Genomic DNA, 27,854 nt, shown 5'->3' with positions numbered 1-27,854 from the left:
GGAGAGACGCTGGGTCCCGATTGGATCAGCCGCCTACTGGCTCCACCCAGTAAGGCGGAGTATAAGAGCCCGGGTTCTCCCAGCAGCCGCATTCTGTAACTGTGCTGCTGGGGAACAAGTCTGCGTAAAATAGCCATCGATTGACTCATCTCTTCTCGTCTCATGAATGATTGATCGTGCTACACTCCTACAGCCCAAAGATGTGCGGGTTAGGTGGATTGGCCATTTTAAATTGCTCTTAGCGTCCAAAAAGGTTAATTGGGGTTACTGGGTTAAGGGGTTGGGATGAAGGAGGTGTGTGCTTGAGTGGGGTGCTCTTTCCAAGGGTCGGTGCAGACTCGATGGGCCGAATGGCCTCCTTCTGCACTGTAACCTCTATGATTGATCTCACCCCCCTTGCAGATTCTGCTTCCACACTTGCACGAAACGTGCCTTGTGCAAAGTTCTCCCACTAGCTGCCATCTTCCCACTTGCCAGCCAGTCAGTAATGGATCAGGGAAACAGTCCCGCCACCCCCCCCCCCCCCCCCCGCCCGTGCCCTGTTCAGGGGGAAAAAGAGTCAACATTCTGCAGTCACACCAAATATTGTGTTTCACGCCTGGTGAGGTTAAAACGACCAGAAAATAACTGGTGACGCCAAGGAGAACGCATTAGAAAAGAAAAAAAGTAAAATAACTTCAAATAGAAACACGTGGGCGAGGTGAAACTTGGTTCGCACTGTTGTTAAATTAACCCCTCGTTTTAAAAAAAAAACTAAAATCCCACTCTATTCCGTCAGACGGAATTATTTAAATCATAGCAGGACCGCGCAGCGCTGAAGACCATTCGGCCCGCTACTGGCTCACCCTTGCGGTGAGCCCCAACTCCTCTTTACCCCACGCCCTCCCTTTTTTAAAGTAGGTGTTTTCTTTCATTTCAATGGAGAGAGGGACAGGGCTGAGAAAACAAAGGCAAGCTTTGACCTGGAAGGGCGGGGGGGGGGGGTCTCAATTCTACCTTCTAAACCTGAACTGCAACCTGCATCGAGGCAGGTCATTTGAGCAGGAGATGCAAAAAGTGTTGCACAGAATTCAGATCCCCCCACACGGTGGAGGCAGTCCGTCAGCTCCCCCGCTCTGTGCATCTGCTGTTTCCTTCCAATTTGAAGTGATTGTTCCTTTTCTCCCTTAACACGTATTGCGCCCACCCCTGGATGGTGGCTGTTAAAAGTGAGCTAGCTCTAATCCCTGGAAAGCTGGGGGAGGAGTGGGGGCGGGGGGGGGGGGGGGGGAGTGGGTAGCGAGCAAGCCTTGGCTACAACCCCACCAAACACAAAGCCCCGTTTGTGTGTGCCTTGTGCAATCCACACTGAGGGAGAGAGTGTCAGCGCCCACATCTCCCCTCCCTTAGCTGTACACACACACACCACTCGAGAAAGGTAAGTGAGCTTTAAACCGCACATTTAAACAGTTATTCTTAAATATAAACAAATCTGTATTCAAAATCCTGGGGCGGGGGCAGCATTATCTTAGCGACTAATCTTCATTGTGATATATCTCTCTGCTCCAAAGCGAGTATCTATTTAATCTGCACAATATCTAAATGGTCAAAGCTAATGGGATTTATTCAACTATGCTGATTTTTTAAAAAAACACCTTGATTCCATATATGGCTAGCCAGCCATCGAATGTGACCCCCCACCTTTTTAAATTTCTCACAGCAGTCAGATGCATACATTTTTAAAATATATATATTTTTGTTTGTTAAAGAAATCTGGATTACTATATGAATTGGTAACATAGCAACCACTCTGTCTGGCTGAGAATGGCTGACTATATACAGTGATTCCTGGATTGTGAGACGAGCCCTGTGTAAATAGATTCGCATCCAAAAATATAGAATTCAATGACTTGTTTCGTCTGGAGAGCTCACGTCTGAGTTGGTGGGTGTGGAAACTGAATTCACGTTGGAACTATTCTGACATTTATTGCTTTGGAGGTAAACATTTCGAATAAAGTGTGACAAGAAAATAAGAAAATTGAAATGAACGGTTTTTTTTGCCCACAAATTGCTAAATCCTCCAGGTTGTTTTGTATCGGATATGTAGCAGGTTATGTGTAACATATTATGTTATGTATCTGTGTGTGTCTAAGATAAAATTGTCGATGAAGAACCCTGCCATCTTCTGCCCCACAGCCTGAGTGAAGGATGAAGAGGCTAATTGTATCTCTGCTTTTGAGCTCTCTGTTCCTGACCCAAGCCATGCCGGCTGATCGTCTGTCATGTTACAAAAAGCTCCTGAAGGGTCGAAGTTGCCACAACATCCCCGATGGCACCGAGCACTTGCGCCCCATAGACAAGGGGCTGGTGGATCACTTCTGGGCGGGGAACGACTGCGAGATCGTCTGCTACTGCAATGTCCAAGAATTGCTTTGTTGCCCCAAGTAAGTGAGCTCTCATTCCACCACCCGGACTCGCCGGGAGGGGGAGCAGCTTTAACACGCCACTGAAACCTGACTTGCACACAGTGCCAGGAGTGAATGAGTCACTTAGCAAACTAGTGCACTATTTTCCCTGCACCGTACTGGGATTCACTGTTAAATACCGCCAAATCTAGCTTAATAAAGATACTGAATACTCGCTCCAACACCAGAAACGTGTATTCAGGGTGGGGGGGGGTGGGGGGGGGGGCGGCTTGTAGCTGAGGAACAACATCCAGAGGCACCTCTGAGGAGTGACATGTGGCATCCAGCCCCATCACCTCGAGAACTGTGTCCAAGCCTTTCACATGTCATAAATTGCCTGAAACCAGCCAACTTGCATTTATAAAGTGCTTTTCACTTCCCGAAGCGTTTACCAGCCAATGAAATACTCCTGAGGGGCTGCCACTGTTATAATGCAGGAAACAGCTGCCCATTGGCACACAGCAAGATCCCACACAGCAATGAGATGAATGACCAGGGGATCATTAAAAGCTCACGGCACAGAAAGAGGCCAACTTGGCCCATGGTGTCCACACCGTGTCAACCCGGTGAAGCTACAGCACAGGGCTACTTGCGCGCCAAATAGCTTAAGTAGCAAATGGTAGACAGAGCTTACCGATCTCACAACCAACGGATCAGACAATATTCAGGCAATAGCCCTGAACACTTGCGTACCAGAATTTGCCGCACCCTAGCCAAGCTATTTCAGTACAGCTACAACACTAGCATCTACCCGGCAATGTGGAAAGTTGCCCTGGTGTGTACTGTATACAAAAAGGACAAATCTAACCCGGCCAATCACCAATCAGTCTGCTCTCAATCATCAGTAATGTGATGGAAGGAGTCATCAACAATGCTATTAAGCGGCACTTACTCAGCATTAACCTGCTCACGGACACTCAGTCTGGGTTCCACCAAGGTCAGAGCTCCTGACCTCATTACAGCCTTGGTTCAAACATGAACAAAAGGGCTGAGCTTCACAGGTGAGGTGAGAGTGACTGCCCGTGACATCAAGGTCACATTTGACCAAGTATGGCATCAAGGAGCGCTAGCAAAACTGGGGTCAAAGGGAATCGGGGAAAACTCTCCGCTGGTTGGAGTCACACCTGGCATAAAGGAACATGGTTATGGTGGTTGGAGATCACTCATCTCAGCTCTAGGACATCACTGCAGGAGTTCCTCAGGGTAGTGCCCTAGGCCCAACCATCTTCAGCTGTTTCAACAATAGCCTCCCTTCCATCATGTCAGAAGTGGGGATGTTTGCGGATGACTGCACAATATTCAGCAACATTCGCCACTCCTCAGATAATGAAGCAGTCCATGTCCAAATGCAGCAAAACCTGGACAATATCCAGGCTTGGGCTGACAAGTGGAAAGTAACATTCACGCTACACAAGTGCCAGGCAATGACCAACTCCTACAGGAGAGGATCTAACCATCACCCTTGACATTCAATGGTATTACCATCACTGAATTCCCCCACAATCAACATCCTGGGGGTTGCCATTGATCAGAAACTGAACTGGACTAGCCACATTAATCCTGTGGTTACCAGAACAGGTCAAAGTCTAGGAATCCTGTGGTGAGTAACTCACCTCCTGACCCCCAAAGTCTGTCCACCATGTACAAGGCACAATTTAGGAGTGTGCAGGAATACTCTCCACCTGCTAGGTGAGTGCAGCTCCTACAACAGAAGCTCAACGTCATCCAGACCAAAGCAGTCCACTTGATTGCTACCCCTTCCACAAACATTCAATCTCTCCACCACTGACTACAGTGACAGCTGTGTGTACCATCGGAGGCCCTGACGGGCCCGTTGGAGGTGGAGGGAGCCTATCGAGTTATGGCGTGAAGACCGAGGGCTGGAGAAATTCCTCGAGCCATAGTGGTGAGATTTCTCCGCTATAAGGACAGAGAGATGGTCCTCAGATAGGCAAAGAAAACTCGGAGCAGTAGGTGGGAGAATGCGGTGATCCGAGTATATCAAGATTGGAGTGCAGAGGTAGCGAGAAGGAGGGCAAGCTTTAATCGGGCCAAGGCGGTGCTGCACAAAAGGAAGGTTACATTTGGAATGCTGCAGCCGGCAAGACTGTGGGTCACACATCAAGGGAAACACCACTACTTTGAAACGGCAGAAGAGGCGTGGACATTTATTGTCGAGGAGAAACTGGAATAAGCGGGCTAGAAAAAGAACGTTTGGGACAAAGTGGTGGAGCGAATATGTGGGTTGAAGAGGGGGAAAAGGGGGAAGAGATGATTTCCCAAGTTGTCAATCCTGCGACCCTGTAACTTTTCTCTCTTCCCCATGTCGTGGGGGAGGGGGGGGAGGGAGGATGAGGAGCTGGGGGTGCCGGCCATTGGGGGCGGGGCCAAATGGCAAGCGCGGGCTTTGTTCCCGCGCTATGGTAATCATGGCGGGAACAGGGAAGCAGGAAGGAGGGGGCCTCGCACAGTGGGAGCCGAGGTCACGGGGGGAAGCCGAGGTCGGCCAGAGTTTGCTGACTTCTGGGAGCAACATGGGGGGTGCAATTACACTAGTGAGGGATCTAGCGGGGGGGGGGGGGTGGGGAGTTAACTGGGTTGCTGCTGCTGGGGAGAAGGGGGAGCTGGTAAGGGGTGGGGTGGTCAGGGCGGGAGGGCGCCGTTGGGGGGAGATACGGCTACGTAGGAACCGGGTGAGGAGTTGGATTGAAAAAGGAGATGGCTAGTCGACAAGGGGGGGGGGGCGTAAAGAGCCCCCCAACCCGACTGTTCACGTGGAATGTGAGAGGGCTGAACGGGCCGATAAAGAGGGCACGGGTACTCGCACACCTAAAGAAACTTAAGGCAGATGTGGTTATGCTGCAGGAGACGCATCTGAAACTGATAGACCAGGTCAGACTACGCAAAGGATGGGTGGGGCAGGTGTTTCATTCGGGGCTAGACGCAAAAAACAGGTGGGTGGCTATGCTAGTGGGGAAGCGGGTAATGTTTGAGGCAAAGACCATAGTGGCGGATAGTGAGGGCAGATACGTGATGGTGAGTGGCAAATTGCAAGGGGAGGGGGTGGTCTTAGTGAACGTATATGCCCCGAACTGGGATGATGCCAACTTTATGAGGCGTATGTTAGGACGTATCCCGGACCTAGAGGTGGGGAAGTTGGTAATGGGTGGAGATTTTAATACGGTATTGGACCCAGGGCTGGACAGATCGAGGCCCAGGACCGGAAGGAGGCCGGCTGCAGCTAGGGTGCTTAAGGACTTTATGGAGCAGATGGGAGGAGTAGACCCCTGGAGATTTAGTAGACCTAGGAGTAAGGAGTTTTCGTTTTTCTCCTATGTCCACAAAGTTTATTCACGGATAGACTTTTTTGTTTTGGGAAGGGCACTGATCCCGAAGGTGACGGGGACGGAGTACACGGCTATAGCTATTTCGGATCACGCTCCACATTGGGTGGACCTGGAAATAGGGGAGGAAAAAGAACAGCGTCCACCCTGGAGAATGGATATGGGATTATTGGCAGATGAGGGGGTGTGTTTAAGTGTGAGGGGGTGTATTGAAAGGTACTTGGAACTCAATGATAATGGGGAGGTTCAGGTGGGAGTGGTCTGGGAGGCGCTGAAGGCAGTGGTTAGAGGGAGCTGATATCTATTAGGGCACATAAAGGAAAGCAGGAGGGTAGGGAAAGGGAGCGGTTGTTGAAAGAACTTCTGAGGGTGGACAGACAATATGCGGAGGCACCGGAGGAGGGACTGTACAGGGAAAGGCAAAGGCTACATGAAAAATTTGACTTGTTGACTACGGGTAATGCAGAGGCACAATGGAGGAAGGCACAGGGAGTACAGTACGAATATGGGGAGAAGGCGAGCAGGTTGCTGGCCCACCAACTGAGGAAAAGGGGAGCAGCGAGGGAGATAGGGGGGGTGAGAGATGAGGAGGGAGAGATGGAGCGGGGAGTGGAGAGAGTGAATGGAGTGTTCAAGGCATTTTATGAAAGATTATATGAAGCTCAGCCCCCGGATGGGAAGGAGAGAATGATGTGCTTTCTGGATCAGCTGGAATTTCCTAAGGTGGAGGAGCAGGAGAGGGCGGGACTGGGAGCACAGATTGAGACGGAGGAAGTAGTGAAAGGGATTGGGAGCATGCAGGCGGGGAAGGCCCCGGGACCAGACGGATTCCCAGTTGAATTCTATAGGAAATATATGGACTTGCTGGCCCCGCTACTGATGAGAACCTTTAATGAGGCGAGGGAAAGGGGGAAGCTGCCCCCGACTATGTCAGAGGCAACGATATCGCTCCTCCTAAAGAAGGAAAAAGACCCGCTGCAATGCGGGTCCTATAGGCCTATTTCCCTCCTGAATGTGGACGCTAAGATTCTGGCCAAGGTAATGGCAACGAGGATAGAGGATTGTGTCCCGGGGTGCTTCATGAGGACCAAACTGGGTTTGTGAAGGGGAGACAGCTGAATACAAATATACGGAGGCTGCTAGGGGTAATGATGATGCCCCCACCAGAGGGGGAAGCGGAGATAGTGGTGGCGATGGATGCCGAGAAAGCATTTGATAGAGTGGAGTGGGATTATTTGTGGGAGGTGCTGAGGAGATTTGGCTTTGGAGATGGGTATATCAGATGGGTACAGTTGTTGTATAGGGCCCCGATGACGAGCGTGGTCACGAATGGACGGGGGTCTGATTATTTTCGGCTCCATAGAGGGACGAGGCAGGGATGTCCTCTGTCCCCGTTATTGTTTGCACTGGCGATTGAGCCCTTGGCCATAGCATTGAGGGGTTCCAGGAAGTGGAGGGGAGTACTCAGGGGAGGAGAAGAACACCGGGTATCTCTGTATGCGGATGATTTGTTGCTATATGTGGCGGACCCGGCGGAGGGGATACCAGAGATAATGCGGATACTTGGGGAGTTTGGGGATTTTTCAGGGTATAAATTGAACATGGGGAAAAGTGAGTTGTTTGTGGTGCATCCAGGGGGGCAGAGCAGAGAAATAGAGGATTTACCGTTGAGGAAGGTAACAAGGGACTTTCGGTACTTGGGGATCCAGATAGCCAAGAATTGGGGTACATTACATAGGCTTAATTTAACGCGGTTGGTGGAACAGATGGAGGAGGACTTTAAGAGATGGGACATGGTGTCCCTGTCACTGGCAGGGAGGGTGCAGGCGGTTAAAATGGTGGTCCTCCCGAGATTCCTTTTTGTGTTTCAGTGCCTCCCGGTGGTGGTCACGAAGGCTTTTTTCAAAAGAATCGAGAAGAGTATTATGAGTTTTGTGTGGGCCGGGAAGACCCCGAGAGTGAGGAGGGGATTTTTGCAACGTAGTAGAGACAGGGGGGGGCTGGCACTACCGAGCCTAAGTGAGTACTACTGGGCCGCCAATATTTCAATGGTGTGTAAGTGGATGGGAGAAGAGGAGGGAGCGGCGTGGAAGAGATTGGAGATGGCGTCCTGCAGGGGGACTAGCCTACAAGCTATGGTGACGGCACCGTTGCCGTTCTCACTGAAGAAATACACCACAAGCCCGGTGGTGGTGGCTACATTGAAAATTTGGGGGCAGTGGAGACGGCATAGGGGAAAGACGGGAGCCTCGGTGTGGTCCCCGATAAGAAATAACCATAGGTTTGTTCCGGGGAGAATGGATGGGGGATTTGGAGCATGGCAAAGAGCAGGGGTAGCACAATTGAGAGATCTGTTTGTAGATGGGACGTTTGCGAGTCTGGGAGCGCTGACGGAAAAATATGGGTTGCCCCAAGGGAATGCATTTCGGTATATGCAACTGAGGGCTTTTGCGAGGCAACAGGTGAAGGAATTCCCGCAGCTCCCGACGCAGGAGGTGCAGGATAGAGTGATCTCAGAGACATGGGTGGGGGATGGTAAGGTGTCGGACATATATAGGGAAATGAGGGACGAGGGGGAGATCATGGTAGATGAGCTGAAAGGGAAATGGGAAGAAGAGCTGGGGGAGGAGATTGAGGAGGGGCTGTGGGCTGATGCCCTACGTAGGGTAAACTCATCGTCCTTGTGTGCCAGGCTAAGCCTGATACAATTTAAGGTGTTACACAGGGCGCATATGACTGGAGCACGGCTCAGTAAATTTTTGGGGGTAGAGGATAGGTGTGCGAGTTGCTCGAGAAGCCCAGCAAATCACACCCACATGTTCTGGTCATGCCCGGCACTACAGGGGTTTTGGGTGGGGGTGGCAAAGGTGCTTTCGAAGGTGGTGGGGGTCCAGGTCGAACCAAGCTGGGGGTTGGCTATATTTGGGGTTGCAGAAGAGCTGGGAGTGCAGGAGGCGAGAGAGGCTGATGTTTTGGCCTTTGCGTCCCTAGTAGCCCGGCGCAGGATATTGTTAATGTGGAAGGAATCCAAACCCCCGGGTGTGGAGACCTGGATAAACGACATGGCAGGGTTTATAAAGTTAGAACGGATTAAGTTCGTACTAAGGGGTTCGGCTCAAGGGTTCATCAGGCGGTGGCAACCGTTCGTCAACTACCTCACAGAAAGATAGAGGGAATGGAAAAGAAGAAGCAGCAGCAACCCAGGGGGGGGGAAGGAATCGGACGGACTCTCAGGGATGTTATTGTATATGTATAGGCACTTGTTTTAGGTAATGTATATTGGACTGTTGGATTGTATCTTTGGAGAGTATTTATTTTTGACCAGGTAGTTGCCATTTAGTTTGGTTTTTGTTTCTGTTCATATATTATTTATTTATTTGTTTAAAACTGGCCACTGTTATTTATATTGCTTTATTGTTGTTTAAAAGAAACACTACATACTGTTATGTTTGGCCAAAAAATCTTGAATAAAATTTATATATTTTTTAAAAATTTGGACATTTTGAATTCTCTCTGTGTGTACCCGAACAGGCGCTGGAATGTGGCGACTGGAGGCTTTTCACAGTAACTAAATTGCAGTGTTAATGTATGCCAAATTGTGACAACAAAGATGATTAAACAGCACAGTGAGTGTAGCTACACCTCAGGGACTGCAGCAGTTCAAGAGGCAGCTCACCACCACCTTCTGAAGGGCAACTAAGGATGGGCATTAAATGTTGGCCGAGCCAGCAGTGCCCTCATCCTGTAAATGAACTTTTAAAAATCTACATGAAGTCACCAGCCCAAATTTTGTGATCAGTGCTGAAGGTATGGCTCTTGCTCTTGATCATGCACAGAGCTGAACTCAGACTTTTAATGGTCATTTGAGCGTGAAATTACAGGCCCAGAACTTCCAAGCTCCACATGAGTGGTACCCAGAAGGTGCCCCAGATGATTCACCGGGGGACAGGCCGGAAGCCCCCACACAAGGACTGGATAGGAATTGGCTTGGGAAGGCTAAACTTCCAATGGACAGTTACCCTGCCACCATCTGAAACTTCAATTTAAATCGGAGACTTCTGATAGTCCTGACTGTCTTAGCAGAATAGTTACACAGAAAAAGATAGAAGAATTTAAACAACTTCCAACTCCTGGGTAACTACAGCATTGACCCCCACCTTAACCCCCCCAATGGACACCCAAGTACCCCCAACCCGCAATTAATCCCCATGCCCCAACTCATCCAACTGACTACACTCCTGATGCCCCTACCTACCCAGTGACCCCCCCCCCCCAAACCCCACTGGACCATGTGACTACCCCAACAACTAACACCCATAACCTTCCCCGCCGCCACCACCCTCCCAATCCCCAGAATCATCGCCCATACAGCCCCAACTACCCTCCCAACTCCCACCCACTACGTTTACCCGCTGGCTTCTCAAAGTGGCTGCGACCTTTAAAAGTACCCACTTCCTTTACTCGTGCTGCACCACACTGAAGGCCTCAGGAATCCGCTGCAATGCACCTTTCTGAGGAGGCCTCAGTCAGAAGCTCGGGTGCGAGATGTGCAGCTGTAAGTAACATGTAAGTAAAAACGAGCAGATTGTCAATCCAGCTGTGATTGGCTTTCCTCGGAAGTTCTGGCCTGCAGTTACAAGGGATCTTTTACAGCAGGGGCACATTGCACAGGGGACCTGTGCCTTGAGTAGCCGGACACACAACTTGCTGACCCTTCAGCCTGTAAAGATATACAGAATCTAACATTCCAAGATTCCATACACGGGTTTTCATTGAATTACTCCTTTTTAATTTCTCACAAAAGACCATAAGATAAAGGAGCAGAATCAGGCCCTTCGGCCCGTTGAGTCTGCTCTGCCATTCAGTCATGGCTGACAGGGGTAGCCCGGTGGCACAGTGGTGAGCACTACTGTCTCACGGCACTGAGGACCCGGGTTCGATCCCGGCTCCGGGCCACTGTCCGTGTGGAGTTTGCATATTCTCCCCGTGTTTGCGTGGGTCTCACCCCCACAATCCAAAGATGTGCAGGCTAGGTGGATTGGGCACGCTAAATTGCCTCTTAATTGGGAAAAAAAAAAAGTGGGTACTCTAAATTTATTGTTAAAAAAAAAACATTGCTGATATGTTTCCCATCCCCATTCTCCTACCTTCTACCCTCATCCCCTTATTTTTGAGTCCTCAACTGACCCTCATATGTCAAGTCCTTCGTTCCAGGGATCATTCTTATGAACCTCCTCTGTACCATCTCCAAGGCCAGCATATCCTTCCTTAGATACACGGTCCAAAACTGCTCACAATATTCCAAAATGAGCCTTATACAGCTTCAGCAGTAAATCCATGTTCTTGTATTCTGGAACCCTCAAAATGAATGCAAGCTGAACCTGCATGTTAACCTTAAGAGAATCCTGAACTCGGACTCCTAAGTCCCTTTGTGCTTCTGATTTCCGAAGCCTTTTCCCATTTAGAAAATAGTCTCTGCCTCTATTCTTCCTACAAAAGTGCACAACCTCACACTTTTTCACATTGTATTCCATCTGCCACTGGCCCACTCTCCTAGCATGTCCAAGTCCTTCTGCAGCCCCCCTGCTTCCTCAATACTACCTGTCCCTCTCGCAGCTAATACAATTTTTAAATTTTATGTTTATTTGTGTTTCAAGAAATCCAGAGATCAATATGAATTGAAAATGAGGGCAGCAGTAATGAGTTCCACAGATTCACCAGAAATTCCTCCTCATCTCTGTTTGAAAGGCGCAGTAATTAGCACTGCTGCCTCACGGCGCCGAGGTCCCAGGTTCGATCCCGGCTCTGGGTCACTGTCTGTGTGGAGTTTGCAAATTCTCCCCGTGTTCCCTGGGTTTCACCCCCACAACCCAAAGGTGTGCAGGCTAGGTGGATTGGCCGCGCTAAATTGCCCCTTAATTGGAAAAATGAATTGGGTACTCTAAACTTATGAAAAGAAATTAATTGGAAACGAGACAGCACGGGGCAGGACGGTAGCACAGTTGCTTCACAGCTACAGGGTCCCAGGTTCGATTCCTGGCTTGGGCCACTGTCTGTGCGGAGTCTGCACGTTCTCCCCGTGTGTGCGTGGGTTTCCTCCGGGTGCTCCGGTTTCTTTCCACAGTCCAAAGATGTGCAGGTTAGGTGGATTGGCCAGGTTAAACTACCCTTAAGTGTTCAAAAAAGGGAAGCTGGGGGGGTGAAGCAATTGCTTGGCCAGGGGAGGGAGGGGGTTGGGGGGGGGAGGGTTGGGGGGGGGCACTGGGTTGCTGCTGTACTGACTGAGGGGGAGCTGGAGGTAAGAGGGAGAGTCGGGGCTGAGTGCCTCCACCTGGAGTGCTGGAGGGCGCGGGAAGCGTGGGCACGTGGCTGGCCTAAAAAAAGAGATGGCTAGTCGGCAAGGGGGGGGGGGAAGGGCGGGTAGTCCCCCGATCCGGCTGATCACGTGGAACGTGAGAGGCTTGAATGGGCCGGTCAAGAGGGCCCGGGTGTTTGCGCACTTAAAGGGACTAAAGGCAGACGTAGCCATGTTACAGGAGATGCACCTGAAGGTGGCGGATCAGACCAGGTTGAGGAAGGGATGGGTGGGGCAGGTCTTTCACTCTGGGCTGGATGCGAAGAACAGGGGGGTCGTAATCTTGGTGAGCAAGCGGGTGACTTTTGAGGCGGCGGGTATCATGGCGGATAAAGGGGGCTGATATGTGATGGTGAGTGGTAGGCTTCAGGGGACCCAGGTGGTGCTGGTGAATGTATATGCCCCAAATTGGGACGATGCAGGGTTAATGAAGCGCATGTTAAGCCGGATCCCGGATCTGGAGGCAGGGAATCTGATAATGTGGGTGGGGGGGACTTTAATACGGTACTGGACCCGGCACTGGATAGGTCTAGGTCGAGATCGGGCAAGAGGCCAGCTGCGGCCAAGGTCCTGAGGGGGTTTATGGATCAGATGGGGGGAGTAGATCTGAGGAGGTTTGCTAGGCCAAGGGCGAGGAAGTTCTCCTTCTTCTCCCTCGTGCACAAGGCCTACTCACGGATAGACCTTTTCGTGGTGAGCAGGGTGCTGATCCCGAGAGTGGAGGGGACGGAATATTCGGCCATTGCGATCTCGGATCACGCCCCGCACTGTGTGGAGCTAGAGTTGGGGGAGGAGAGGGGCCAGCGCCCACTGTGGTGCATGGACGTGGGATTGTTGGCGGATGAGGAGGTCTGTGGGTGGGTCCGGGGGTGCATTCAAAGGTATATGGAGGCCAATGACAATGGGGAGGTTTCGGTGAGTGTTGTCTGGGAGGCGCTGAAGGCAGTGGTCAGCGGGGAGCTAATTTCAATCAGGGCTCACAGGGAGAGGATGGAGAGGGAGAGATTGGTGGGGGAGATACTGAGGGTGGATAGGAGATACGCGGAATCCCCTGAAGAGGAGCTGCTGAAGGAGCGCCGGAGCCTATAAACAAAATTTGACTTGCCGACTACGGGGAAAGCTGAGGCCCAGTGGAGGAAGGTGCAGGGTGCAGCGTACGAGTATGGGGAGAAGGCGAGTCGGATGCTGGCGCACCAGCTGCGAAGGAAGGAGGCAGCTAGGGAAATTGGGGGAATCAGGGACGGGGGGTGGGGAACACGGTGCGGAACCCAGCCAAAATAAATGAGGTCTTTAGGGACTTCTATGGGAATTTGTACAAGTCAGAACCCCCAGAGGATCCAGCGGTTCCTGGACCAACTGAGGTTTCCGAGGGAGGAGGAGGGGCAAGTAGAAGGTTTGGGGGCCCCGATCAGGATGGAGGAGCTGGTTAAGGGGTTGGGGAGCATGCAGGCGGGCAAGGCCCCGGGACCGGATGGGTTCCCGGTTGAGTTCTACAGGAAGTTTGTGGACCTGCTGGGCCCTTTGCTGGTGAGAACCTTCAAGAGGCGAAGGAAAAGGGATTCTTCCCCCGAAAATGTCGCGGGCTCTGATCGCGCTTATCCGCAAGCGGGACAAGGACCCGCTGCAGTGTGGCTCATATCGGCCGATTTCGCTCCTCAATGCAGATGCTAAGTTGTTGGCGAAGGTCCTGGCCACTAGGATTGAGGATTGTGTCCCGGGAGCGATACATGAGGATCAGACGGGGTTTGTGAAGGGCAGGCAGCTGAATGCAAATGTGCAGAGGCTCCTGAATGTGATTATAATGCCCTCGGAGGAGGGGGAGGCAGAAGTGGTGGCGGCAATGGACACGGAGAAGGCCGTTGACCGGGTGGAGTGGGAGACGTGTGGGAGGTGCTCGGCAGGTTTGGGTTCGGGGAGGGGTTCATAGGGTGGGTTAAATTGTTGTACCAGGCCCCAGTGGCGAGTGTATCGACGAACCGGCTGAGGTCAGAGTACTTCAGACTGTACCGTGGAATGAGGCAGGGGTGCCCCCTGTCCCCCCTGCTGTTTGCCCTGGCGATTGAGCCGCTGGCCATGGCGCTGAGGGAGTCCAGAAACTGGAGGGGCTGGTCCGGGAGGGGAGGAGCACCGTGTCTCACTGCACGCTGATTACCTGCTTCTGTATATCGCGGATCCGGTGGAGGGGATGGGGGAGGTCATGCAGACCCTTAGGGAGTTTGGAGACTTCTCGGGATACAAGCTCAACATTGGGAAGAGCGAGCTCTTTCTGGTGCATGCGAGAGGCCAGGAAAAGAGGCTGGAGGAGCTGCCGCTCAAGAGGAATTTTCGGTATTTGGATATCCAGGTGGCCAAGAATTGGGGGTCTTGCATAAGCTCAATCTGGCGCGGTTGGTGGACCAGATGGAGGAGGACTTCAAGAGGTGGGACGTACTGCCACTCTCCCTGGCGGGCAGGGTGCAGTCCGTTAAGATGACGATCCTACTAGGTTCTTGTTCGTGTTTCAGTGCCTGCCCATTCTCATCCCTAAGGCCTTTTTCAAGCGGGTGAGCAAGAGCATTATGGGATTTGTGGGCAAATAAGACCCTGTGGGTTAAGAGACTGTTCTTGGAGCGCAGTCGGTAGGGGGGGGCTGGCGCTGCCGAACCTGTGCAGCTACTACTGGGCAGCAAATGTGTCAATGATTCGGAAATGGGTAATGGAGGGAGAGGGGGCGGTGTGGAAAAGACTAGAGGCAGCGTCCTGTGTAGGTACTAGCCTGGGGGCACTGGTGATGGCACCGTTGTCGCTCCCACCAATGCGGCACATCACGAGCCTGGTGGTGGCGGTGTCATTGAAGATTTGGGGGCAGTGGAGACGGCAGTGGGGAGGTGGGGGCCTCAGTCTGATCCCACGGCCCCTGCCTGACACCCCCCACCCCACCCACCTCTGGTTGCCTCATTCACCCCTGCGCCACTCACCCTCCCCCCAGCGAACCTCACCGCAGCCCCCGCCCCAGGAGGATCCGCCCTCCCACTGGTTCCACTCAGGGGTGACGAAGACGAGGTCAACAGGCTCCCGGAGTCACAGGTGACCAAGTCGGCGCCCACATCACCACCAGGACTGAGGCAATCGCAGAGGAGGATCAAGGCCCCCGACAGACTGAACTTGTAAATTTATTTTTCCACCACCCCCGCCGGACTCGCCAACGCCGGAGGCCCACAGTGCTACTTCTGCGGCCAGAGTAATCACCCCGACAACGCTGCACGGCACGGAACGCAACCTGTTACGGCTGTGGGAAGAAGGGGCACTTCACAAAAGCCTGCCAGGCCCGACCCCCCCAAATCTTCTAAGCCCAGCAGCGCTGCCTGCTGCCTGTCGGGGCCACCCTCAGCTGCCACACCACCCGCCATGTGCGACCTGTGGGTGCCGCCATCTTTCACTTTGGCCGACATGTGCGACCCACGGGCTCGCCATCTTGGACGCCATCTTGCACCTCCCCCGCCATCTTGGACCTCACCCACCACGTGCGACCAACAGGGGCCACCTTATTGGACACCATCTTGCACGTCCCCCGCCACGTGCGACTCATGGAGGCCGCCATCTTGGGACCCCTCCACAGCCTCCCGGGAGCCTTGCTCACCCGACCGTATGCTTGCCGCCGTTACCTCCGACTGGCCTACCAATCGCCTTCCGACTCTCGCCTCCGTCACACTCGACCAGTCCCGGCCGCACCACCTCGCGAAGTCCACGATGACCGTCCGGATCAACGGGCACGAGACGGCCTGCCTCTTCGACTCCGAGAGCACAGACAGCTTCATTCACCCAGACACGGTAAGGTGCTGCTCCTTCCCCGTCCTACCTGCGACCCAGAAAATCTCCCTGGCTTCCGGATCCCACGCAGTGGAAATCCGGGGGTACTGTGTCGCGACCCTCACTGTGCAAGCCGTAGAGTGCACCAACTTTAGACTCTACGTCCCCCACTGCCCCAAGGCCCTGAAGAGATGCCTGGGGTTCTTCTCTTACTATGCCCAGTGGGTCCCCAACTATGCGGACAAGGCCCGCCCACTGATCAAATCCACCATTTTTCTCCTGACAACTGAGGCCCGACTGGCCTTCAATCGCATCAAAGCAGACATTGCCAAAGCCGCAATGCACGCTGTGGACGAGTCCATCACTTTCCAAGTGGAGAACGATGCGTCGGACTTTGCTCTGGCCGCTACACTCAACCAGACGGGCAGGCCCGTGGCTTTCTACTCTCGTACCCTCCATGCCTCCGAAATTCGACACTCCTCCATCGAAAAGGAAGCCCAAGCCATTGTAGAAGCTGTGAGACATTGGAGGCATTACCTGGCCGGCAGGCGATTCACTCGCCTCACTGGCCAACGGTCAGTTGCCTTCATGTTTAACAATACACAGCGGGGCAAATTCAAGAACGACAAGATCTTGAGGTGGAGGATTGAGCTCTCCACCTACAGCTATGAGATCTTGTATCGTCCCGGGAAGCTCAATGAACTCCCAGATGCCCTCTCCAGTGGTACATGTGCCAGCGCACAAGTAGACCGACTCCGGGCTATCCACTATGACCTCTGCCACCCGGGGGTCACCCGGTTTTTCCATTTCATCAAGGCTCACAGCCTACCCTACTCCATCGAGGAGGTCAGGTCCGTGACCAGGGACTGCCAGGTCTGCGCAGAGTGCAAACTGCACTTCAATCGGCCAGACAGAGCACATCTGGTCAAGGCCTCCCGCCCCTTAGAGCACCTCAGCATGGACTTCAAAGGGCCCCTCCCCTCCACCGACCTTAACGTGTACTTCCTCAACATCGTTGACGAGTACTCCAGATTCCCCTTCCCCATCCCCTGCGCTGACATGACCTCTGCCTCCGTTATCAAGGCCCTGCACAGTCTTTTCACCCTGTTCGGTTTCCCTGCCTATATCCACAGTGATTGGGGCTCCTCCTTTAAGAGCGACGAGTTGCGTCAGTTCCTGCTCAGCAAAGACATCGCCTCCAGCAGGACAACCAGCTATAACCCCCGGGGAAACGGACAAGTGGAGAGGGAGAACGCAACGGTCTGGAAGGCCGTCCTCCTGACCCTACGGTCGAAAAGCCTCCCAGTCTCCCACTGGCAGGAGGCCCCCCCCCCCCAATGCGCTGCACTCCATCTGGTTGCTCCTCTGTTCAGCCACTAACGAGACTCCTCATGAACGGATGCTTGCCTTCCCCAGGAAGTCCACCTCCGGGGTCTCGCTTCCGTCCTGGCTGACAGTCCTTCTCCGCAAGCATGCGAGGAGCCATAAAACCGACCATCTCGTCGAGAAGCTCCTGCTCCTTCATGCAAATCCCCAATATGCCTACGTGGCACACCAGGACGGGTGGCAGGACACAGTCTCCCTTCAGGATTTGGCTCATGGAGGCTCCCCGGCAACAATCACCACCAACCCCCACCCTACACCGTCTTCCACCACCTCCGCCCACCTCCCTCACGAACTGACACCCGCAAGCCACCGGCAACAAGCAACACCACCTCCACCCGTACACCGCCCCCCCACCCCCCTTCGCCGACTCAACATCTGGATGAAGAAGAAAACAACACGCTCCCGGACGTGCAGGTCTCGGCGCCGGCGCCCACACCACAGCCGGGACTGAGGCGGTCACAGCGGAAGGTCAAGGCCCCCGACAGACTTGACCCTTAAGACCACTTCACTCCCACCGGACTTTTTTTAAACAGGGGGTGAATGTGGTAAACCGCATTATTGTATTATATGCATGGTGCGATATTGTCCATGCCTGGGCTTGTCCAGGCTGGCTCCGCCTGTGGCTCCTCCCCTTAGGCTTCTGTATAAAAGTGGCAAGTCTCCGCCTCCAGACCCAGTTCGGGTCCAGAGGCAGGAGGCTTGCTGTTTGTGTATTAAAGCCTCAGTTACGTTTATCACTCGTCGTCTATTATTGATGGTGTATCACAAATACCCTCAAGGGCTTTCATAAAGCGTTTGACAAAGTCCCGCATAAGAGATTATTGTGTAAAATTAAAGCGCATGGGATTGGTGGAAATGTATTGAGGTGGATAGAAAACTGGTTGGCAGAGAGGAAACAAAGAGTAGGGATTAATGGGTCCTTTTCAAATTGGCAGGCAGTAATTAGTGGGGTACCACAGGGATCGGGGCTGGGACCCCAGCTATTCACAATATATATCAATGATTTGAATGAGGCAACAAAATGTAACATCTCAAAATTTGCAGATGATACCAAGTTAGGTGGGAGGTGAATTGTGACAAGGAGGCAAGGATCCTACAGCATAATCTGGACAAGTTGGGTGAGGGGGCAAATCAAAGGCAGATGCAGTATAATTTGGATAAGAGTGAGGTTATTCACTTTGGAAGCAAAAACAAGAAGGCAGGTTACTACCTGAATGGTTATAAATTAGGAGAGGGGAGTGTGCAGCGGGACCTGGGTGTCCTTGTGCACCAGTCGCTGAAGGTAAGCATGCAGGTGGAGCAGGCGGTAAAGAAGGCTAATGGCATGTTGGCCTTCATTGCGAGAGGTTTCAAGTATGGAAGCAGGGATGTGTTGCTGCAATTGTACAGTGTCTTGGTGTCGCCTGGAGTATTGTGTGCAGTTTTGGTTTCCTTCTCTGAGGAAGGATGTTCTTGCTCTCGAGGGAGTGCAGACTGATTCCAGGGATGGCGGGACTGTCATACGAGGAGAGATTGATCGGTTAGAATTGTTTTTGCTGGAGTTCAGAAGAATGAGGGGGGGATCTCATAGAGACTTATAAAATTCTAACAGGACTAGACAGGGTAGATGCAGGGATGATGTTACCAATGATGGGTGTGTCCAGAACCAGGGATCACAATCTGAGGATTCAGGGTAAACCATTTCGGACAGAGATAAGGAGACATTTCTTCACACAAAGAGTGGTGAGCCTGCGGAATTCATTACCCCAGGAAGTAGTTGATGCTCAAACATTGAATATATTCAAGAGGCGGCTAGATATAGCACTTGGGGAGAATGGGATCAAAGGCTATGGGGAGAAAGCAGGATTAGGCTATTGAGTTGGATGATCAACCATGATCGTGATAAATGGCGGAGCAGGCTCGAAGGGCCAAAAGGCCGCCTCCTGCTCCTATCTGTGTATCTATGTAAGGCTGGCCCACCACCTTGCACATTGAGTAAACTTGGCCTCATCCAAAACTCTTCTGCCTGTATCTTAACTCGCACCAACTTGAGCTCATGATCGTATATCACTACAGCAATGTTCCATTTTAAAATTCCTATTCATGTTTCAAAGCATCTCCAAAGGCCTTTCTCCATCCAATGTCCATACACTGGCTCAAACCCTTCCTACAAACCTCCGAGATCTGTCCGCCTGGTTTCTTGCACATCCCCAACTTTAATCACTCTACCCTTAGTGACCCCGTCTAGACTCTGAGCTCTAAATTGCTCGACCTCTCTCTTTCTTTAAGATACTCCTTGAAGCCTTTTTTGACCAAGCTTTTAGTGAAACGCTTTTCAGTTGGTGTACAGCGGCCTGTTATATGCCGGTGCCCGTAGGGCGACATGCATTCCGTCGATCACCCCCTGGACCCAGGGCATCCCGCCGATGGCAATGAACCCCGCTGCCCGGACATCTTGGTGAGCTTGGTCCATATGGGACTGGATGTACTGGTCCGCCTGGGCGTATAGGGCATCCGTGATGGAGCGGAGATCCCGGACAGGTCTCCACTCGGCGCCTGGAAGGACCCCGTCGCACAAAAGTTGAGGGCGTCTGTCACCTTGACAGCCACTGGGAGCGGGTGTCCTCCCCCATACCCCTGCGGTGCCAGATGTGCCATCATCTAGCAGATGTGTTGTACAGTCCCTCTGCTCATCTGCAGTCTCCGTCAGCATACCCGGTCCAGTAAGTTTTCGAACGACATGCGGCGCCGGTACACGCGGAGGCTTCACGCGGTGCCTCCATGGCACCTCCTCCTCCTCCTCCTCGGATTGTTGGGCGGACGGCCCGCCAGCTTGTGCGGCCACCATCTGCAGCCCAATCCTCTGCTGCAGCTTCCCCTTCCTCTCCAAGAGGCCCAGGCTCACGTGGCCACATGGTATCTTGCCGGGCTGCAGCCATCACCACAGCGGCCAGCATCGCAGGTTGGTCTCTGAATGCCATTGTCTGCAGGGGGTGAAAGGCCAATATGTTAGCATGGCGCATACTCCCATGCCCATCTGGGTACCATGGAATACACGGTGGCCCCGGTTGGCACTGCGGGCCCCGCCCACACAAGTCCCCCCCACCCCTCCGCACCCTGCCCCGTCGGTGGTCCCACCGCCTGTCCCTGCTGTCAGGGGCACTGTTGGCTGGCACTGCCATCACTGGGGGCTGCCTTGCGTATGGCCCTGGATGATCCCCCGGTGGCTGGCTGCCGGTTGGGTGGGGTGTTCGGGTCCCGGGGGGGGGGGGGGGGGGCAGTGCCACTGTGTAGAATCAGGGGCAGAGATGGGTGGTCAGTGGGTGTTGAGCAAGATGTCGGTCAGTGCCTGGGCACCGCCCCAGTCCTGTGGGGGGGCACGCCAGCTGCCCGGCCTGCCCTCCCCCCCCCCCCCCCCCCCTATTCCACCTCCCCATTCCACCTCCCCCTCCACCGGCCCTGGCTGGGGACCCCACCGCTGCTGACAACACAGGGCCAGCAGCCCACAGTCACTCTACGCCATTTCCTACCTCCTCTCTCTCTCGTTCAGCAGCCAGGACGTCAGGTTCATGATTTTTAAAACCACAAGTGAACCACGGCGACGGGAAATCGGCCCATCGGAGGCTGTGAACCGCAGAGGCCCCGGAGTAGGGTGTCAGGCCCGCTAATGATATGCCTCCTGTACTTTTACCCCGCACGGCGAGCGACGCATTTACCCCATTTTCGGGGTGGCAGAGCATCCCGATTTGGGGTCATACCGGCGCCTACTCCGATTTCGGCATCGGAAGGTATTCTCCACCCAATCGTGTATCGCGATTTCGGCATTGGCAAGTAGAGAATCCCGCCCCATGTGTTTAGTTTTAAATGCTATGTGCATTCAGATACAGAGCTTTTAGTTTTGTGAATTTACTCTTAGATTTGTACTCTCTATCCCATCCTGTCACGGTCTGCCTATCATTTTCGATGTTAATATGTTTCACTCTCGCCTAGCCTCCGTGCTTTGATTTGCCACATCCTCCCAAATTCGATCCCTTTCCACTGCTATTTAGTGTTATATCGGCTCTACTTCCCTAGTTATGCAGCTCAGTAGAAAACTAGTCCAAGTGACATTCAGATGTAGACCGTCCGCATGATATGCTGTCGATAATAATAACAGATAGATCAATCACATATGAAATGCTCCAAATCAGAACACAACAATCGTACATGCTCTCCACAAATAAATATTTGCATGTCGAATTATTTCTTTCCCCAGCAGATGTCTCCTGTCAACAGATTCAACCTTGAAACGAGTTAAACAGAATTTAACTGAATAATTGAATACAGAGTAATCAGCTACCACGATCGAATAAAATAGATTACATGATGCTACAAATTGAGCGAACACGCATTAGTTTATAGCTAGTCCATCTGGAATGTACAACACAATTATATTTCAGTTGTTTACTTTTATTTGACTGAATAAATGAAAATCCAAGTTATTCTATTCTTACATAGATATAATGTGGAGATGCCGGCGTTGGACTGGGGTGAGCACAGTAAGAAGTCTTACAACACCAGGTTAAAGTCCAACAGGTTTGTTTCAAACACTAGCTTTCGGAGCACTGCTCCTTCCTCAGGTGATTCACCTGAGGAAGGAGCAGTGCTCCGAAAGCTAGTGTTTGAAACAAACCTGTTGGACTTTAACCTGATGTTGTAAGACTTCTTACTGTACATAGATATATGCAGTATCTCCTCGATGAAGATATCGTTATTGAGCTTGATTTTCTCTCTCGGCACAGAAAACAGAAGTCAGGATTGGTTCTGGGTCCCCAAACTGCTCCCAGGAAGAAACAGTCACTCATTGTAATATTCATAGAGGTGCCTTCTTAATTGGCATGGAGGCAGGTTCCCAGTCTAATTGAGTTTGGTGGGTAGGCCCTCGAAGCTGGAGGCTCAACTGATGCCTTCCGGCTTAGGAAGAGCACCAGGCTTTGGTGGCAGGTAACAGGGAGAGCATATCAGCCCTTTCACCAACTTCTTTGAAACTTTAAATAAAATTTGGTTCTTGCAATGAGGCTGCCACAGCGTGGGGGCAGCACCTCGACAGGGCAACCTGCTCTCTCATCCAAGGTGAAGGTCCCCGTGCCTGGCTGGACAACTGCACCCTGACCAACCGCCAGTCCCAGTCACTTAAACTGTCCCCACCAATATGGCAAACTGACATCGAGGGGAAAGTTCCAGTGGCCCTTCTTTACTTTATTTTTGAAAACTCACCACTATTCTTAGAATTCCCCCTATACCAAAAAAGGGTCGATATTCTAAATGGTGAACAGGAATTCTCACTCCCTGACTCCGATGCAGGCTTTGGTGGGTGCTATTCAGGTCAAACGATGTTTTCAAGTTATCCCCCGGTATAACCCATACCTTCACCGAAGATTTCATCTACTTACCACTTAGTAGCACCGATCCTGGGTCCTGCATTGCTAAGTAAGTAAAGTAGACTTTGGAATAACCACTAATTCAGGTTAAATTAAGTTATTTTATTATTATATTTTTTCTTTTAAAAGCTGCAATTACTGTCTTTACAGAAAGGTAAAAAGATCTTGCTTCTGGATCCTTCTGGTTGGTTGAAGGAACCTTCAGGCCCACCTTGACAATCAATCTTCTTTAAAGTCTGGTCTTCTTTAGATGTATTCGCTGGTTAGCTCGGTTGCTGTGTCCTATCTTTCCCATGTACCGAGCTGTGAGAGCTGGCTCTGCTGGCTATCTCTGAGCTGACTCTGCCTCCTCTTTAAATTTTAGTCTTCCTTAGATGTATTAGCTATTTTAGCTCGGCTGCTCTGCCCTGTCTCTTTCATATGGCCGAGCTGACTGTAATCTGACTCCGAGCTGCTTGTTCCTTCTCTGCTTCTCACCTCTCTCTCTCTCTCTCTCTCTCTCGCTGAGTTCTGGTTCTGGTTCTGCCTGCTGTTCCCTTTCTTCGGGTTTATATTCTCCTTCTAACAGTTACGTTTTTATGACTTTATTGTAAAGTAACTCTTATTTAACTTTGATTGTAAAAAGTATCTTTGATCTAAACATTCTAATCCAACTAAGTACTCATTTTGACATGACCTCAGCTCTCAGGTCTCTGGTTACAATGTTTCCTTTGTGATGTTCAAAATGCTTTGACTTCAAGAGGTGTTACTTTTAATTCCTGTCATTTCTATAGTTTTATTTTCCAATTGTGTCCTCAGCTCATAATGTTGACTTTGATTTTGGCTTTGAATTATGTTTCTCGTAGACTGATAGTCTCCAGATTTCTTTAATTTACCTGGTATTAGCAAAATTTCACACCTAGAATTGTCCCAAATTCAACTGAACCTCATCCTTCCCTTTTCTAGATCCTTCCTAAGATAGTTACTTTCAATGAAGGTGTGAGCCATTGTTTTTGGCTTCATTCAAAATCTTGTTCATCTTGTTTGCTAAGCCTGCTTGACCAAGGATATCTGCATTTTACAATCCTGCTCTTTGCAGCTGCTGTTAACCCTTTGTGGGATCTTTCCCTGTATTCTCTCATTTTTCTCTCAGACCAGATATTGCCAGACTTCCATGTTTCAAATGACACATCTTTCCATATTTTCAATAACAACTTAGACTCAACAAGTGAGCTCATTGGCCATTGTATGGAGACATGTCACCTCAACCTGCCTCCTCTACAACAGACGGCACCAGGAATGGCGTTGGGAACTGCGATTGGTATTTTTAGACCTTGTCAGCCGCCTGCCACACCCACTCTGCATCACGCGAGCATAAAGGTCCCATTCGAAGACCCTCGCCCCCTCCAATATTGAATTTGCTAACCTTGGGTAGGACAATTATTTGTGACACTGTGCAGGAGAAGGGAGAAATCAGTCAGAGCCCCCATAATTGCAAGCTCACAGCAGGAATTATTTGTGCGTGTGTTGTGTGGATGCAGCATGAAGGTAGCATTGTTGTCAGACCGTTTCAAGTGGGATAGGTCTGCTAACATTAATTAGCACCACTCTCCCGGCTCTGGGTCATTGCCTGTATGGAGTTTGCACATTCTCCCCGTGTTTGCGTGAGTTTCGCCCTCACAACCCAAAGATGTGGCGCGTAGGTGGATTGGCCATGCTAAATTGCCCCTTAATTGGAAAAAATTAATTGGGTATACTAAATTTTTTTTTTTTAAAACTAGCACCACTCGTCAACTAGCTCCACTCATTGATTGGCAGTGATTAGCACCAATCATTAACTAGCGCCACTTGTTAACCAGCACCACTAGACTATCGCTGACAGCATTTGTCAAAGCTAAAATGGGACCTTAAAGGAACTGCTGACATTTAGCAGCTTTTCACATGACTGTACCAATCTTGTTCTCTTTCAGGGACATATTCTTCGGACCAAAGATTTCTTTTGTGATTCCTTGCAATTCTCAATGAAAAGGAAACTTAACAGCAGCAGGAGCAGAACCAATTACTGTCTGGAATCAAGTGGAGGATTACGTGCTTCCCTGTGTTCAGATTACTTCTAACATTTTCTTTTCGAAACGTTTATAGAATGTGACTCACAACACAAAAGTTGTTATTTCCTGTGTGCAATCGTAAAATAATTTTCTATGTTTGTAGACCCCAAAAAATGATAGCGTAAGCACTAAAACGCACTCATTTGTATACAATCTTCTTCAACCTAACCTGTGAATCAACAGCTCTTGTTGGCCATTAGCCGTACAATGCTATTTAACAGCAGTTCTTTTTTTAAAGAAATACATTTAATCTCTTGATGCTGAAAGAACAAGCTCAAATGCACTTAAAATACTGATATTTATCCAAACTAATTATGTAATCCTGTACTGATCCTGCACAGCTTCTTTTCCTCGAACCTATGAATTTATCTATTCCAAGATGTACAATCGAGTAACACTTATAAGTACTGATACTATTTGTGGCGTCTTAAAACTTGAATAAGAACCATTTAACACCCCATTTTATAGATTCTCTTACTGTATATTAAAGCAATTTTTTGTTTATTGTCATTGTTTTACATGATTTAATAAAAATACTTGAACAGTTCCAGCTAGTCAAAGTTTATTTTATTGTATGAACAAGCCAATCCTAATTATAGATTTATTTTCTCTCTGTACACTTGCCCGAGTCATAAAGAAAGGCAAATTATTTTTACGATTCCGCAGGTCACTATTTCTGGGGTCAGGATGAGTTTGAATAAACGAGGTTAAATGTGGGCACAAGGGGCTGCATTCTCCAATTCTGTGGCTATGTCTGCAGGATCCATCTGGTCTTAGGCCTAGAGAGCCGGCACCGCCCCCGCACCGATCCTCAGCCCGATGGGGGGCTAGCAGCCACGCAGCATAAAGCCCCCGGCTTTACCTGCGGATACGGCCGCAGAATGACAGGGTCGATGACCGCACAGGCGCAGAGCGACGGCCTGCGGCGGCCGCGCCGTGCAACATGGCGCCGAGCAGGAGAGGACCTAGCCTGCCAAAAGCTGCCCCCCTGGAACCACCCTCACCACCCCCGGACCAACCCCCACCAGTCCCCGCCGAAGACCCCTGCCAGCAGAACGGCTCCCCCGCGACTGTGGTGGTGCTGGACACAGACCGCAGCCGCCACGGGAGGTCCCAGAAGTTTGTGAAGCCACGCTTCCCACACCATCGGGGACTCGGCCCATCGGGGGCGGAGGATCAGGAGAACACATCGCGTGATGTCTTGATATCATCCATATGGCATGCTAGGCCGTTTTGAAGGGTGCGAAGCATCGCAAAAGCAGCACCGCCCCCGATTCCAGCGTATAAGTGAATTCTCCGGCCGATCGCCAAACATGATTTTGCCGTCGGCGATCGGAGAATCCCGCCCAAGGGGTTGAGTGAAACTGAGATTCAGTGTTTTGAAAATCAGCCGAGTTGTTGAACAATCCGAAACTGGACCACAATTCGCCTTGATTTCTTTGGAAAAATATGTCCAGGCTTCTTGCTCCGGACTGCTAATGTGTGACCTCTACTGGAAATGCAGAATACTGTTTCATGTTCATAAGAAATTGGTTAAAATGACAGAAACTGGAGTAACGAGGGCAGCACGGTGGCGCCGTGGCTAGTCCTGCTGCCTCACAGCGCCAAAATCCCAGGTTCGATTCTGGGTCACTGTCCGTGTGGAGTCTGCACGTTCACCCCATGTCTGCATGGGCTTCGCCCCCACAACACAAAGATGTGCAAACTAGGTGGATTGGTCATGCTAAATTGCCCCTTAATTGGAAAAAAATGAATTGGGTACTCTAAATTTTTTTTAAAAATGGTTTTAATGGAGTCGTGGTTAAGAAATGATTTGGGGTTGAAAGGATCATAAAACCATCAGAATTAGGAACAGCAGTAAGGCATTCATCCCCTTGAGCTGCTTCACCATTCGATATGATCATAGCTAGTCTGACTGTGGACTTAAGTTCTCTTTGCATCACCCCCCCCACCCCCCGGAACCACCCATAATGCTTGACTCAGCTGTCTATAAAAGTAGGCAGGTTGTGCTATTTTTATTCATTTACAGGATATGGACAGCATTTATTGCCATCCCTAATTTCCCTTGAGAATGTGGTGGTGAGCTGCCTTCTTGAACCGCTGCAGTACATGTTCTGTACTTACACCTACAGTGCTGTTAGGGAGGGAGTTCAAGGATTCTGACCCAGTGACAGTGAAGGTATCACGGTATATTTCCAAGTCAGGTTGGTGAATGACTTGGAAGGAAACTTCCAGAAGGGGGTTTTCCCATCACACAGAGTATGATAAGGCCGGAATGTGATGAGGTACGAACACTAACTTGGGAATTTTGTGCAGGTGTGAATTCAGCACAGGAAGGGCAGAAGGTGCTGCTTTTGAAATCTTTCAGCCTCCAGTAACTGGTGAATGTTCACGGCTTTAATGAGGTGAGAAGGTAGGTGATTGTACAATAATAATCGCTTATTGTCACAAGTAGGCTTCAATGAAGTTACTGTGAAAAGCCCCTCGCCGCCACATTCCGGCGCCTGTTCGGGGAGGCTCGTACGGGAATTGAACCCGCGCTGCTGGCATTGTTCTGTATTACAAGCCAACTGTTTAGCCCACTGTGCTAAACCAACCCCTGTCTAAAGAGGTTTTTAAGATGTTATCCCTCCAAACACAAGCAGTAGTTTAAACTGGTAATGGGATGATCTCAGGATTTAATTAAATTTATAGCTTAATGAGTTAAACTACTTAGCATAATTACAGACAACTGTTGAGTAAAATTTCTAAACTTGAAACATAATTAGTTGTTGAAGGAGATCACCACACACTGTAGGATAGGGACTTCATACTTGGTCCATGGTAAGAAGGTTGTGACTACAAGTGAGGCGGGTATGGAGATCTGGAAGGTAGCAATGAAGGATCCCTCACCCTTACAATTGTCTAGGTCCTTAGAATGTGTGGGGATGAGACCATGGCATGGCAGTGCGGGGAGAAATTCAAATAGGGGAGTAAAAAGAAATGGACGGCATGGTGGCACAGTGGTTAGTACTGTGGCTTCACAGCGCTACGGTTCCAGGTTCGATTAC

At 50.8% G+C, this 27,854-nt stretch overlaps 1 protein-coding gene across 1 annotated transcript; it reads left to right on the top strand.

The window, feature by feature from the left end:
- Positions 1 to 1,258: 1,258 nt before the first annotated feature.
- On the top strand, positions 1,259 to 24,883 carry LOC140429142 (scrapie-responsive protein 1-like). Its single transcript, XM_072515763.1, has 3 exons — positions 1,259 to 1,417; positions 2,176 to 2,423; positions 24,667 to 24,883. Exons 2-3 carry the CDS (start codon positions 2,188 to 2,190, stop codon positions 24,719 to 24,721), a joined length of 291 nt encoding a protein of 96 aa, XP_072371864.1. The 5' UTR covers positions 1,259 to 1,417; positions 2,176 to 2,187; the 3' UTR covers positions 24,722 to 24,883.
- The last annotated feature ends 2,971 nt before the right edge of the window (positions 24,884 to 27,854 follow it).

This window comes from Scyliorhinus torazame, chromosome 9 (assembly GCF_047496885.1).
Source record: "Scyliorhinus torazame isolate Kashiwa2021f chromosome 9, sScyTor2.1, whole genome shotgun sequence".
In the NCBI taxonomy this organism is placed as follows: domain Eukaryota; kingdom Metazoa; phylum Chordata; class Chondrichthyes; order Carcharhiniformes; family Scyliorhinidae; genus Scyliorhinus; species Scyliorhinus torazame.
This window is presented reverse-complemented; position numbering and strand designations above follow the sequence as displayed.

Coding starts and splice junctions, on each gene's coding strand:
- LOC140429142 (XM_072515763.1), top strand. CDS start 2,188: ATGAAGAGGCTAATTGTATCTCTGCTTTTGAGCTCTCTGTTCCTGACC. Junction 2,424..24,666: donor GAATTGCTTTGTTGCCCCAA/GTAAGTGAGCTC, acceptor GTTCTCTTTCAG/GGACATATTCTTCGGACCAA.